The sequence below is a fragment of the Mobula hypostoma genome, chromosome 14 (assembly GCF_963921235.1).
Source record: "Mobula hypostoma chromosome 14, sMobHyp1.1, whole genome shotgun sequence".
In the NCBI taxonomy this organism is placed as follows: Eukaryota; Metazoa; Chordata; class Chondrichthyes; order Myliobatiformes; family Myliobatidae; genus Mobula; species Mobula hypostoma.
The window spans coordinates 54,323,427-54,338,977 of record NC_086110.1 but is presented as its reverse complement, the minus strand read 5'-3'; the positions used below and the strand labels follow the sequence as shown (position 1 = coordinate 54,338,977).

The window sequence follows — 15,551 nt, the reverse complement described above, 5'->3', positions numbered from 1 at the left end:
GCCTCTGAGACAGAGATTACAAAGTCACCAAACAACACACATCAAAGTTGCTGGTGAACGCAGCAGGCCAGGCAGCATCTCTAGGAAGAGGTGCAGTCGACGTTTCAGGCCGAGACCCTTCATCAGGACTAACTGAAGGAAGAGTGAGTGAGAGATTTGAAAGTTGGAGGGGGAGGGGGAGATCCAAAATGATAGGAGAAGACAGGAGGGGGAGGGATGGAGCCAAGAGCTGGACAGTTGATTGGCAAAAGGGATATGAGAGGATCATGGGACAGGAGGTCCAGGAAGAAAGACAGGGGAGGGGGGAACCCAGAGGATGGGCAAGGGGTATAGTCAGAGGGACAGAGGGAGAAAAAGGAGAGAGAGAGAGAAAGAATGTGTATATATAAATAAATAACGGATGGGGTATGAGGGGGAGGTGGGGCATTAGCGGAAGTTAGAGAAGTCAATGTTCATGCCATCAGGTTGGAGGCAACCCAGATGGAATATAAGGTGTTGTTCCTCCAACCTGAGTGTGGCTTCATCTTTACAGTAGAGGAGGCCGTGGATAGACATGTCAGAATGGGAATGGGATGTGGAATTAAAATGTGTGGCCACTGGGAGATCCTGCTTTCTCTGGCGGACAGAGCATAGGTGTTCAGCAAAGCAGTCTCCCAGTCTGCGTTGGGTCTCGCCAACATATAGAAGGCCACATCGGGAGCACCGGACGCAGTATATCACCCCAGCCGACTCACAGGTGAAGTGTCGCCTCACCTGGAAGGACTGTCTGGGGCCCTGAATGGTGGTAAGGGAGGAAGTGTAAGGGCATGTGTAGCACTTGTTCCACTTACAAGGATAAGTGCCAGGAGGGAGATCAGTGGGGAGGGATGGGGGGGACGAATGGACAAGGGAGTCATGTAGGGAGCGATCCCTGCGGAAAGCAGAAGGGGGGGAATGAAATATGTGCTTAGTGGTGGGATCGCGTTGGAGGTGGCGGAAGTTACGGAGAATAATATGTTGGACCCGGAGGCTGGTGGGGTGGTAGGTGAGGACCAGGAGAACCCTATTCCTAGTGGGGTGGTGGGAGGATGGAGTGAGAGCAGATGTGCGTGAAATGGGGGAGATGCGTTTGAAAGCAGAGTTGATGGTGGAGGATGGGAAGCCCCTTTCTTTAAAAAAGGAAGACATCTCCCTCGTCCTGGAATGAAAAGCCTCATCCTGAGAGCAGATGCGGTGAAGACAGAGGAATTGTGAGAAGGGGATGGCATTCCTAGAGATGCTGCCTGGCCTGCTGCGTTCACCAGCAACTTTGATGTGTGTTGCTTGAATTTCCAGCATCTGCAGAACTCCTGTTGTTTACAAAGTCACCAGATGCCATTGGTATTCATTCGCACAGGAGTAGTTTCACTCCTCTGTCAAAGTGTGTATAAAAGTCGTTTAGCTCATCTAACCATGAAGCATCACAACCATTCATAATGTTAGGTTTCACTTTGTAAGAAGTAATGGCCTGCAAATTCTGCCCGAGCTGAAGTGTATCCAATTCTGTCTCTAACTTAATAGGAATTGTTTTTTCGCTCTTAAACTAGCCTTCCATAGGTTGTAACTCGACTTTTTGTATAGTTCTGGATCACCAATCTCGATCTCAGTAGACTACAAATCTCCTGGTTCACCCACAGCTTTTGGTTTTGGTATGTCCAGAATGTTCTCAAAAGCACTCACTTATCTACACAGGTCTTGATGAAATCTGTGACAACTGTGGTGTTTTCATTCAGATTTGAAAATGAATCCTTGAATATTGTCCAGTTCACTGACATAAAGCAGTCTTGTAAGCACCTCTCCACCTCCCTTGACCATACCTTCTTGGTCCTCACCGCTGGTGCTATGGTCTTTAGTCTCTGCCTGTATGCTGGGAATAGGTGATTGGGCTTTCAAAAGTGAGGGGGTGGGATGGCACAGTAAGAGTTCTTGACAGTGGTGTAACAGTGGTCAAGTGTGCTGGCTCTTCTGGTTTCACAGGCGATATGTTGGTGGTAGATGGTGAAATACTTCTTCAAGCTGGCTTGGCGTTAGGGAAGGCATCAGGGTGCACTGTTTCATGACTGCTGATCATGGTGCTCAGCTCCAGTGCCTGCTTGACAGCCTGAGGTGGAATGTACATGGCTACCAGGTGGGGGTTAGTCATGTTTCTATGAAGCAAAGTACACAGCAGTCCCTGATATCCCTCTGGTACTGCAATCTTGCTCTGAGATCTTCAATTTCATTTTCCAGAAACTTTACATCACCAGGCAGTGTGAGTTTAAGGCCTCAGCATTTCAATCATGAGCCCCTTTCTATATGAGCCACTGATATATAATTGCAATTTTTTCATGGACATATCAATTTTGCTTTGAAAATGTAAACATATGTACAAATGATGAAAATATATACATTAACAAACCAGCTGAAAGTATTGCAGCAGGGTTTTTTTTGATCATTGTGATGTTGATGTGTACTGTATTTACATCTTACTTGTCCAGCTTTTCCATGTTCCATTGTTAAACCAAGTGTCCACAATGATTATGTTTTAGGCCAAAATCACTGGCTATTACAGTGTACTCCAAGCATTATAATTCGTCTTAAATCCAAATTTTGTTTCCCATGAGCTTTTATCCAATGCAACCATCCAACTATAACAAAAAGATTGTTTTAAAAGGAAACAGTACTGATCTGTTCACTGAAATTAAAAATGCAGTTCTTTGTATATTTTATTTGATGGATATCATTTAAATTGTACATGATTGAAGCCCATTAGTTAAATTGTATAGTAACTTACCAGAATTTGGTATTTTCTTTATTCTAAATCTAATGGAGTTGATAGGGCTACCTTGAAAACAATCTACATGGTATTATTGAATTATCTGAACAGAGAAGAGTATTCTACTGGGCCTCAGAAGTTGATTATATTTTCTGACAAACTTTGTGTTTCAGGAAATGAATGGGATATTGAAGACACTGCTCTCAAATTGGTTTTCTACAGGATTCTTGAAATTAGAACGTGTCACCTGGCAATCCTCTTGTGAGCTGCTGCAGAAAATTAGTCAGTAGGTATCTGTTAATCACTCTGGTAGAAACAATCCCTAATTTGTCGACAGAACTACAAGAAAATTTAGTAGTGCTTCAATAAGGTCAAATTCTAGTATTGATCATTTTTTGCACTCAAAGTTGGCTGGCATTTGAAGCCTGATGGATCGTTAATGATGAAGCGTGAAAATAAGCCTTGAGTTAAAATTGACTTCTTTTATAGGAAGTATATTTGAAGTCACTCTATTGCCCACCAGCCCAAAGTAAGATTGGGGAAATTATTTTTAATTTGCTTTGAATAAATTATCCATATCTATAATCACAGTTTTAGTCTGAGACCATTTAATTGTTGCATTTCAGTTTTGTAAACATCTTTTATGATGCTGACTTTGGTACCACTTTTACCTTGACTCATATAGTCTCATACAGCATGAAATCATTCCATTTGATCCAACTCATCCATTCAACCAGCTGGCATCCTTCTGCATTAACCCAGACATCCCACCTCTCCCGGAAGTTCCGGGAGTCTCCCACATATGAATAGTGGCTCCCTGATGCCTGCAAATTATATACAATATCACAGAAATTAATTTTTTTGAGAGCAAGCGAGTGAGGGAAAGCAAGAGAGAAAGCGAGAGCGCGAGAGAGTACGTGAGCGAGAAAGCAAGCAAGAGAGCGAGCGAGAAAGCAAGCAAGAGCGAGAGAGAGAGAGAGAGAGAGAGAGAGGGAGTGCGCCATGGCAGAGTATTCCAAAAAAAAAGAAAATATAAAACGTACATCACCCCAGACTACACTAAAGTGTACCCCTGCCTAATAGGGGTCAAAAATAATGACAGTGTTGCTCGCTGCACTGTTTGCAACAGTGACTTTTCTATTGCCCATGGTGGGTTAATACTGTAAAAGACATGTTGAGGCAAGTTTAACAGATGTTATTCGTTCATCAGCATAGCTAATGTTATTTAAACTAGCTGGCTAGCTGCTAAGGAGCTACCCTATTGCAGACATCCCACCTCTCCTGGAAGTTCCGGGATTCTCCTGCAAATTGGTGGTGCTACCTCCCTGAAATGAGTTTTTGCAGGGTGGGATGTCTGCATTAACCCCATCTCTCAGCACTTAGTTAGCCTGCTATACCAATTGCTATCGAGACACTTCTTAAGTACTGTGGGTGAGCTTGCTTCTACCATTCTAAGGCAGTGAATTCTAGGGATGTCACTCTCCGGGTAAAGAAAGTGCTTCTCATGTCCCCTCTAAATCTCTTCCTCCTTATCCTAAATCTATGTCCTATAGATTATGTATCTCTGATGTGGGGAAAGCTTTTCCTACTGTCAGTTTCATCTATATTTCTTATAATATACCTCAGTCATATCCTCTCTTCACCTCCTCTACTCTAGGGACTGGTCTCTCTACATAACTGAATTGCTCCATCCCAAGCAATTTCTGGTGAATCTCTGCTGTCACATCCTGCCTATAACATGGTGACCGGATCTGCACAGAGATCTGAAAAAAGATTTTATAAAGTTGGGGCATAACTTCTCTACTTCTGTGTTTGATAACCTGACTCATGAAGGCCAATATCCCATGTGCATCCCTAACCATGTTATCTAGCTGTGTTACCACCTGTACTCCAATATCCAGTTGTTCCTCAATACTCCCTCAGGCTCTTCCTTCCATGGTATGTGCCCTAGCCTCATTAGTACTTCCAAAATGCATCACCTCACATTTGTCAGGATTGAAGTCCATCTGCCAGTTTAAGCCCATTCCATAAATATATCGACATCTGTCTGCAGCTTAAAACTATTTTTCACACAGTCAATGACACTGCTAGTTTTCATATTTATTGATTATACTTCCCAATTCCACATCATTCACATATTATAAACAGCAAGGATCCCAGTACTGATCCTTGTAGCACACCACTCTTCACAAGCTTCCAATCACGAAAAAAATCTAGTATCACCTTCAGTCTCCTATTGTCAATCCAATTTGCCAACTTGTTCTGATTCGATGGCCGTAATCTTTTGAATCAGTCACCTATGTGGAAGCACGTTGAAGGGCTTACTGAAGTATATTTTATCTACTTTCCTGCTCTCATTGATGTACTTTCTTACCTCCTCAAACTATGAAATAATATTTGTCAGGCAGGACACAACCAGTCCCAGTCTGAATCCATGGGTGCTGCCTGACTTGCTGAGTTCCTCTAGCATTTTGTGTGTTGCACAAGATTCCCAGTATCTGCAGAATCTGTTGTATTCATGGTTAGACAGGATCCACCCTTGTCAAAGCCGTAAGTTCATAAGGTATAGGAGCAGAATTAGGCTATTTGGCCCATCGAGTCTGCTGCACCATTTCATCATGGCTGATCCAATTTTCCTCTCATCCCCAATCTTGTGCCTTTTCCCCGTATCCCTTCATGTATTGACCAATCAAGAATCTATCAATCTTGCCTTAATTATACATGAAGACTTGGCCCCTGCAGCTCTCTGTGGCAAAGGATTTCACAGAGTCTCTGGCTTAAGAAATTCTTCCTCATCTCCATTCTTAAAGGATGTCCCTGTTTTCTGAGGTTGTGTTCTCTGGACTTAGACTAACCTACCATAGGAAACATCCTCTCCACATTCACTCTCTCAAGGTCTTTCACTTTCAATAGGTTTCAATGGCGTCATCCCTTATTCTTCTGAATTCTAGTGAATACAGACTCAGAGCCAACAAACGGTCTTCATATGACAAGCCATTCAATCCTGGAAAAATTTTCATGAACCTCCTTTGAACCCTCTACAGTTTCAGCGCATTCTTTCTAAAATAAAGGGCACAAAATTGCTCACAGTGCTCCAAGTGAGGTTTCACCAGTGCTTTATAAAGTTTCAACATTACATCCTTGCTTTTATAGTTTAGTCCTCCTGAAATGAATTCTAACATTGCATTTTCCTTCCTCCCCACAGACTCAATCTGCAAATTAACCTGTAGGGAATTCTGCACAAGGACTCCCATACTCCTTTGAGCCCCAATTTTTTGTGTTTTCTCTCCATTTAGAAAGTAGTCAACACTTTCATTTCTTCTACTGAAGTGCATGACCATATACTTCCCAACACTATATTCCATCTGCCATTTCTTTGCCCATTCTCCTAATGTCTAAGTCCTTCTGTAGCCTCTCTACTTTCTCAAAACTACTTGCCCCTCCACCTATCTTCATATCGTCTGAAAACTTTGCATCAAAGCCATCAATTCCATCATCCAAATCATTGATGTATAATGGAAAAAGAATCGGTCCCAACACAAATCCCTGTGGAATACCACTAGCCACTGGCAGCCAACCAGAAAAGGTTCCTTTTATTCCCACTTATTGCCTCCTGCCAATCAGCCACTGCTTTATCCATGCTAGAATCTTTCCTGTAACACCATAGGCTCATAGCTTGTTAAGCAGCCTCATGTGTGGCACTTTGTCAAAGGCCTTCCGAAAATCCAATTACACAATGTCAACTGATTCTTCTTTGTCTATCCTACTTGTTACTTCTTCAATGAATTCTAACAGATTTGTCAGGCAAGATTTTCCCTTGAGAACTATGGCTTATTTTATCAAGTCCCTTCAAGTACCCTGTCACCTCATCCTTAATGATGGACTCAACATCTTCGCAACCACTGAGGTCAGACTAACTGCTCTATAGATTCCTTTCTTCTGCCTTTCTGCCTTGAAGACAGCCATGCTGGCTGTCTCTGATTAGTCCTTATCCTCCTGAGTGATCACAAATTTTCTCCCTCATGGTTTTTTTCCATTAATCTCTCAACTACCCACTGATGTTAAGTTCTTTGTTTTTCCCTGCTTTCTTGGAAAACTCCAACCACATTTGCTGTCCCCCAATCATCTAGTACCATAGTTGTGTACAGAGGAGATTTAAAAATCTTAGCCAGAGCCCCCAGCAATATTTTCCGTTATATTTCACAGCAGCCTGGCATAAGTCCCATCTGATCCTGAGGATTTATTTATCTTTTAAGTCTGCTAAAGCATTGATAACTTTTATTTATGGAGACATGCTATTGAATTCTCCAACCACAGTCTGTTTCTTTTGTGAATATTGATGAAAAGTATTCATTTAGGACTTCACCGATATCTTTGCGTTCCACGCACAGATTGCTCATGTTGTCCGTAATGGACCCTTCTTTATCCCTGGTTATTCTTTTGCCTTTAGTATACTGATAGACTACCTTCAAATTAATCTTAATCCTGTTTGCTAGTGATTTTTTTTGTGATCTCTCTTAGCCTTCCTAATTTGTTATTTAAGAACCTCCTTGTAATTATTATACTCTCAACATGCTTCTCCATCATTCATTTCCTATACCTATCACGTGTTTCCTATTTTCTCTTTGTCTAACCCTCCAGATCCCTTGACATCCAGGTTTCCTTATACTTATTACCCCAGCTTTTACCCTTATAGGAACTTATTGGCCTTGAACTGCCTTTTACTCCTTTGAGTTCTTCTTGCTCTGCAGATGTTGATTGTTCTGACCTCTAGAGGCACAGTTCATTTTGTATGAATATCACTTCCTGTTCTTAACGTTTTAGACTTTACTGTAAGCTGTCTTTTATTTTATTTCCTTCATGGGTTAATTGGGGTTTTGACTTCCTGCACACAGTAGAAAGACATCCATGTCCATCCACTCCTTATTTGTCCTTGAAAAAGCAATTGTCTTTTCACAAGTAAGTTCTCTTTTACAAAACCCTGAAGAAAGCTTCTGGCTTGGACAATTTTTGAGAAGGTGTTTAACTCCCTGCCTAGCTTTGTACACACGCACTGCAGAGGCAGTAGAGTGAAAAAAATAACTTGTCTTCAAACGCATTGCACATGGACCGGAGACATGTCTGAACACAATAAGCAACAATGTCAGCTTCTGGCCCAGACAACATTGATCGCAGTACCCCAGAAGTCAGGTTAGAATGTGGCACATTGATCACATCTTCACCAATGCTCAAGCAAACCACAATAAGCATAACAGGCCCACGCCAGAGCTGAAGCGACAAAAATGAGAGCAGCATAAATGCTAAGTGTGATGTTGAAAGGCAAATGGAGAAAGCTCGTAAAGACATGGAGAGAGCATGTATCGGGGCTAGATTGAGTGCACTCAAGGAGGAGTGGGGAGTTGAGGCTGCCTTAACAGAGGCAAAGGTGTATGAAGCAGCACCTGGCCTAAATAGCGGTGGGTCTATAGCCAGAATCAGTCATGCTTTGACATCATAACAGCCAGTACATCTTGCTATAGCTATCATACACTGCACTGAGTGAAACAGTGTACATCACATATCAGCACTTCATGCAAGGCCAATACCTTGGGCTGGTTCCAGCACACCCACTGCAAAGCACAGCACAAGTCAGCTGAACATCCATCAGATGTAACTACTTTCTTCTACAGTCTAAACACATGTTCTGGAACATCAGAAGTTGCTGAAAGACAAAACCAACTCCTGAAGCTGCGGTCATTCACATCTTAAGGCCATAGCTGGCAAGATTGCCCCACTTGACTCTTCTGCTGAGATTCTTCTGTGCTAGGCAGAGACACCATCTGTGCACCTAAGGTACATGAACAGTGTGGTGGTTGGCACAATGCACCTTATGCCCAACGACTGAACTTGCGTTGGGTCATAGTGGGTGAAGGCTACCTGGATGGTCCACTGCCAGTGCATTTAAAATTAATCCCCTGGAGAGGGTGCCTTCAAGCTATTTCAGACCCTGAGAGTAGAATCTGTACGAAAGAGAATATTGTAGATAAGCAGACCATACTTACCTCTGCTCAACCAGATTTAGGCAAGCTGATCTCCTGTCACTTGGAAGATGATTACAAGCTGGCACTTTCCATTGAAGATGTATTCCTTTGAATCATGAACAAAGTGAGAATTCAAGCAGTTTGGTAGCTCCCCTACCTTTCTGCTCTCCATCACACTTCTACCAAACAACAGAGAGGAGGCCCTTAGTCGACTCGTGTCCCTCAGTCACACATTGAGGAGAATAACAGAAATGAAGGATCATCATGTGGAGTTCATGGAGAGACTCTTAAGGAACAATCATGCTGATTTAGTGTCTCCAGCAGATCCCCAAGAAGACCATAGTCAGCAGGAGACTATTGACTTCTTCAACCCTGAGGTAGATGTAGAAATAAGTACTCAAGCCTCAACTAACATCATTCATTTATCACTGCTCCAACTTGGCAGTGCATGCTTGAAGTGTTTTTCAAGCTGGAAGTTGCTTACCAGAGCAATCTCACATATTTCTCAGTCCTTTATAGGAGTAGCCAAAGGCAACCTTTATTGTAGCTGGCATATTTGTAAGCAACCTCTTAGCACATAGCAACTGAATCGGGCAATGGTTAGAATCCTTCTTCTTCAAAGAATGGTGTTTGCAGAGGAACTTCTCCTGATCTCAAGTTACCTCAGTAAACTCTGTCCCTTCCTTGACTCTGAGGGACCTTTGTGAGATGGAGGAAGTATTAAGAGGGTACAACTCACTTCAGAGGTAACAATTATCATTCTGGGTAAGCATTATGTAGCCTCTCTGCTCATTAGAAATTACCAAAAGCAAGTGGTAATCAAGGCCAACATTTTTTGAAGTGAGAAGTGAGTCTGTAGTAAGACTGTTTTCAAGACTATTCTCTGAGACTCTCCTTCTTTTGCCAAAGACTTAATGAAATGATATTTGACTTTTAGTTTCAGTCATCCTATGGATACTAGGCGGGGAGTGTTCTGGCCTCTGGAGGCGCTGTTTGTTTTGTATGCAGTTTACTTTGTATGAACATCACTTCCTGTACATAAGCTTTTTTTAATATCATTTTCTATGTGGATTCATTGGATTTTGACTTGAAGCACATGGAAGAAAGACATCCATCTCAGTCCACTCTTTATTTGCTCTTAAAAGAGCAATATTGTTTCACAAGTTAGCTCTCATTAAAAACCTTGAAGAAAGCTTCCAACTTGGGTGATTTTTGAGAAGGTGTTTAACTCCTTGCCTAGCTTTGTACACACGCACTGCAAGGGCTGTGGATAGACTAACTTGCAAGTAGACGCTTCCAATTTTCCTTCCCCAATTTAAGACCTTTATTAATGGTCCATCTTTTCAACAATCAGTTTAAAATGTATGGAGTTATTGTCACTATTTCCAACATGTTACTCTTCTCATTTTCCATCTAACCAGCTACATTCTTCAAGATGAGGTCCAGGTTGACCTATGTACCTAATGTGTCAAAAAGCTCTCCAAGGCACACCTTGAAGCATTCATCCCTTCTCAGTGTTGCAAGCCCATTTAATAATTTGTTAATAAGCTGAAACTCCTCAGTACACCAATCATGACTTTATTGCATTCTGCATTGCTTGTCTTCTCTTTATACTGGCTATCCTCCCTCTCCATTCTCAGTCCGCCTGCTCAGCTTTGACGCAAAATGTTGACAGTTTGCCTCCTCCTCTGGGGGAGATGCTGTTGAACCTGCTGAGTTCCTACAGCAGTTGATTTGTTGCTCCCAGCGCAGATCCATATCTGGTTAACATGTGACACATCTTGCTTCTCCAGAAATGCTCCCAGTGATCCAGGAGCCTAAAGCCTATCCTGCTGTACTAACTTCCTTCAGCCATGCATTCATTTGATCTATCTATTCTTATACTCAGTAGCTTGTGGCACCAGAAGCAATCCAGATTGTAGCTAAACATGAAAATCTTTGAGGACCAGCTTTTAAATGGCTACTTGCTCCCTAAACTTGTGTAACAGGACAACATTCTTTCACTTAACCTTGAATACAGCTTGAATGTATCATTTATTTCTTTCAGATATGAGGCAGTGCATCCAGTCAGAAGCTGGACTGATATTAAACGCCGAGTTGGACCTTACAGAAGGTGCTATGTTTTCACACACGGTACTATGCCAGGTGAACCTCTGATAGTCCTACATGTAGCACTAACAGATGATGTATCTAAAAATATACAGGTGAGCTTATTATTACTACTACTAGTTTACAGTGTTTGTTAGTCAGAACCCAGTATTTACAAATTAAATAAAATGTATCAATGGAATATTCAAAAATAAAATGTCCTGGTTGGATTACTCATAAAGATTGGTAACTTTCAATTAATTAGCCATGGCTCAGTGGTAGCAGTTTTACCAGTGAATCAATCATGAGGTTGTAGGTTAACTAGAGATGTGAACATAAAATCTAAACCCAAGAAATTAAAGGGGTGGGAGGGTTACGTTGTTAAACATCTCATTGATTGAATGAACTATTAAAATACAGCCATCAGGAGAATATTCAAAAAATTCACTGGAGGTCTGAGTAATGATGAGTAAAATACTGCTTCTTGTGCCCTTTTTTTCATTTCATTGAACTTCAGAGAGTGGGGTGGAGATACGTCTCTTGTAAAGGAGGTGCAAGGCCTGCAAGTCACCCTTGGGCAAGGTGAAGCACCTGCTTAGCCCCTGATTATTCTCACCCGAAGCCGTGGGAGCAGCTGATAGTTGGTCGTATGAGCAACCAGTGCATATCACAAGTCCTGGTTATGCGATCACTGATGCCAGGCAGACAATTTCTGAAGAGTATTGATAATGGCTGGAGTCACCCATCTTGTAAAGACGCTGTCCAGAAGAAGACAATGGCAGACCACTTCCATAGAAAAATTTGTCAAGAACAAGCATCATGGAAAGACCATGATCGCCCACGTCATACAACATGGCACATAATGAAAGATCAACTATATGGATTGAAGTAGAAAACAGAATAACTGTCTTGTTTCTGTAAGTCTTGTGCCAGTGATCCCCATCCCCTGCTGTACCAGTACCCGACACATTTAGCAGAAGAAAGAGCAAACGTGTTTGGAAAACCTGGCTAGGTCTTAAAACATTACAAGAGTTGCAAAGGATTTCACTAACTTCATTACTAATTGGAATAGCAAACATAAGAGATTCTGCAAATGAAGAGCTCCTGATGAAGTAGATATGAGGGTTTAAAAAACTTGCTAACATCAGAAATATATTAGTGGCTGAATGGTACACATTCAAAGTACTGTGTGTGAAAGGCCAGTGAATATATTTAATAGTCCACTGCTGCAAAGCTCTTACACAGAAGCCCAAGGTTTTGTGTTCAAATAGGACAGGCCTAGGGCATACAGGAAAAGTGGTCTGGCAAAATGGATTGATAGTTGCTGTGATCAGCATCATGAGTGTCAAAATATTGTGGGGAGATTTAGTGGTTGTAGTCAGCCCTGGGGGTACTGTGGGGGGTGAGGGTATGTCCAGATCTTTATCAACGTGTAGTTAGCAAGGTTACGAGATCTGAAAGAGAACACCTGCTAGATGCTTTAAGGTCAGCTTACCAGTACTGGGGCAGTAGTCTTAAGCTGTGTTGAAGATGACTTCACGTGCCTTTGTATAGTCCAGCTTACATTATTAATATACACAAAAGAGATGAATAAACTCTTCTCGGGCTACCAGCAGGTACGGGTAACCCGAGAAGAGTTTATTCATCATATATGCCAGGAAAGCATTGGTTCCCTTTTTTACAAAAGAGATGTTCAGATGTACATTGTTGGCAGCGAGTATCTGGGACATATGTGCAATAGTGTATCATTCATATGAAAGGCTCAGAAAGAAAATCACAGTCATTATTGGTAAATTTGTAATCATACATTGCTTTGGTTTTAGTAGAAATTTTATTGGCATACATATAATTCTAGGACCATGAGAGCGAGGAAAAATATGTGCATTGGCATTTAAGAATTCAGATAAATTGTCAGTTACAAGTGAAATAGATCCTAACTAGATTGCTACTAAAAATAAGTAATTTAAACTTGACCTAAAGCTATCCCAATAGGAGCTCAAGTGCTTTCACTTCTTTCCATTCCCAACCATACTAATTTTGTAGGGATAATAATCTCAAACATGCTGTTGGCCTGCTTGAAGATAGAAACAAATAAATGAACCTGAAATTATTCTGCATAAAGTGCTGAGCTGGCACAGCATGGTCCAACCCAAGACAAACCCAAATTATAAGTATTTAATTCAATCCAACATAATACAGCCCGATATTTACACATATGGTTTAGTCGCATCTGGCTCAGGTGGGTAACTGGGCTCTGAAAGGCAAAGTAATAGAGGAATAGCCAAAATTTATATCATACTATTCATTTTGATTATGTTGTGATACAAATAAATGATTTAAACTTGATTAAAGCAGATACAATAGAGTGGAAAAGTCTTTGGCACACATGTATATAGCTAGAGAGTCTTAAGACTTTTGTAGAGTACTGTATTTGTCAATATGGTGTGGAGAGTGAGTTGGCGGGAGCAAAGAATGTTGGGAATGGCAAGGATGGAGCGCCACAATGTGTGTGGGACAGGTGGCAGAGAAAGAGTACCAGTGACTTGTGTGCAGACACACGAGACATAAGGCAGGGTCACTTGATTCATAGCAATTTGTTGATTGATTATTACAGAATATCCCTCTGGTGCTTCCCACTCCCTCTCCTCTCCTTTCCGCTTTTCCCAACCATGACTCCCCTCTCCCTGTCCTCTTCCCACTCCCCCATTCTCAGTCCACAGTAGAGGCCCATATCAGAATTAGGTTTATCGTCACTCATATGTGTCATGAATTTTTTTCTATGTGCCAGCAGTACAGTGCAATGCATAAAATTACAACAGTACTGTGCAAACGTCTTAGATACCCTAGCTACATATAATATGATTATGTACCTAAGACTTTTGCACAGTACTGTATAAATTTAATGGCAGCCAAGGGACAAAGCTGGATCTAATCAAAGAAGCCACTAGTAGATCTATACAACCAACACACATCAAAGTTGCTGGTGAACGCAGCAGGCCAGGCAGCATCTCTAGGAAGAGGTACAGTCGACGTTTCAGGCCGAGACCCTTCGTCAGTAGATCTATACAGCAGCTTCTATTTGTAGTTACTGATTAGCTTGTCATGTAAAGAATTAGCCCATCGTGTCATGACTGATCCGGTCAAAATTAATTTTACCTTGGCATAAAAGGTTGGTTTTAAAAAGAAATTTGTTGAAATGTATTATTAGTCTGGATGAAGAACTTAATTGCTAATGGAATTCAATTCGGGAAGTGTGAGGTGATGTATTTGCATAGGGCAAACAAGGCATGAGAAAGAATGCACTGGATGTTGGAATGACAAGTGCATGTATAAATGTCTCTGAAGGTAGCAGAGTGGTCATTAAGAAACTTCCTTTTATTAGGCAAAACATAGAATATAGCACAAGGGAGGTTACGCCCAAACAACAAAATGTTAATTGAGTGTATTTTGAATGCTTAATTCCATCTAGTTACAGAAGGTTGTAATGATCTTAGAACAGATGTGGAGGAGATTTATGAGCATGCCACCAAAGCTGTCAGACTTGGGGAGGATTGTATTTGTTTGAAATATAGCAAACCTTTTCTAGTCACTCCGTTGTTGAGCGATTGGATACAACAAAGTTAATAAGGCCTGACAACATCCTCTTGCTAGTACTAAGGACATGAACTCCAGAAATGGCTGATCCTTGAGCCAAGCTGTTCCAGTGCAGATACAACACTGGCATCTGGCAATGTGCAGAATTCTCCAGGCATGTCCTGTTCAATCAAATTGAACCAGGCTATCTGTATCTTCAAGTAACTTGCATCCAGGATTCGAGATTGTTTATTGCCATCCTTCAGTACATGAGTATAAAGGAGAATGAATTGATTGGTATTGGAATTCTTAGCAGAGTTGTGAATAGTGTCATTGGCTAGGCTGTCAAAGGGACATTAATAACCCTGCTCATTAATACCTTGTTTAGGTTTCATCAGAATCACTCAGCTCAAACATGGAACAAAGAGCTGATCTCCAGAAGTGAAGTGAGGGTCATTGCATTTGGTCAAGTCTGGAATTAAGGACCAAGGGTTAAACCGAAGTCAGTGACCACCAAGGGGAAGCCAGTTCAATGCACCATGAATTGGGGGCCTGGATGTGGAGGAGTTTGATTAGGTTTGTTATTTTATGTCAGTCTTGGGTCTGGTCTGGAGACAGACTGAAAGCACCAATGAAATGGAGGAAATATGAAATCAATAGTGAAACATTGACATATTTAGGAAACAAAATCACCTAGCTTCAACATTGAATCCTAGTCATAAAATATTTGTAGCCATAATTTTGGAACTTTATGTTTAGATGAAGATTAAAGTTAGTGTTTTCATACAAAAGCTGTGCAATTGTATATCTAATGTGCATCCAATATTTGAAAGGAAAATAGATCGTGGAAAAGGATAAGGGTTTTAATTGTATATTAATGTTTTGTGGTAGGCTATTGTTGGACGGGATCCCACTCCTGAGATGACTGAAGACGTTAACAAGATCTCTACAGCTATTTTCTACTCCATCAGTTCTACACAACCAGGACTGCAAGAGGTAGAGCTTGGAAATTATCTCATCAAGCGAGTAGTGAAAGAGTTACAGGTAGGTCTTAGTCACAGTACGTATGTAGTCTGCAAGGATCACTGTCCAACAAT

At 41.4% G+C, this 15,551-nt stretch overlaps 1 protein-coding gene across 1 annotated transcript in view; it reads left to right on the top strand.

Moving 5' to 3' along the window:
* The window catches only part of mlycd (malonyl-CoA decarboxylase), a 53,683-nt gene that overhangs the window by 21,756 nt on the left and 16,376 nt on the right, over positions 1–15,551 (top strand). Inside the window, exons 2-4 of the mRNA XM_063067143.1 lie at positions 2,947–3,059; positions 10,841–10,997; positions 15,346–15,498. Coding sequence (XP_062923213.1) covers positions 2,947–3,059; positions 10,841–10,997; positions 15,346–15,498 — 423 coding nt within the window. The remainder of the gene's footprint in view (positions 1–2,946; positions 3,060–10,840; positions 10,998–15,345; positions 15,499–15,551) is intronic.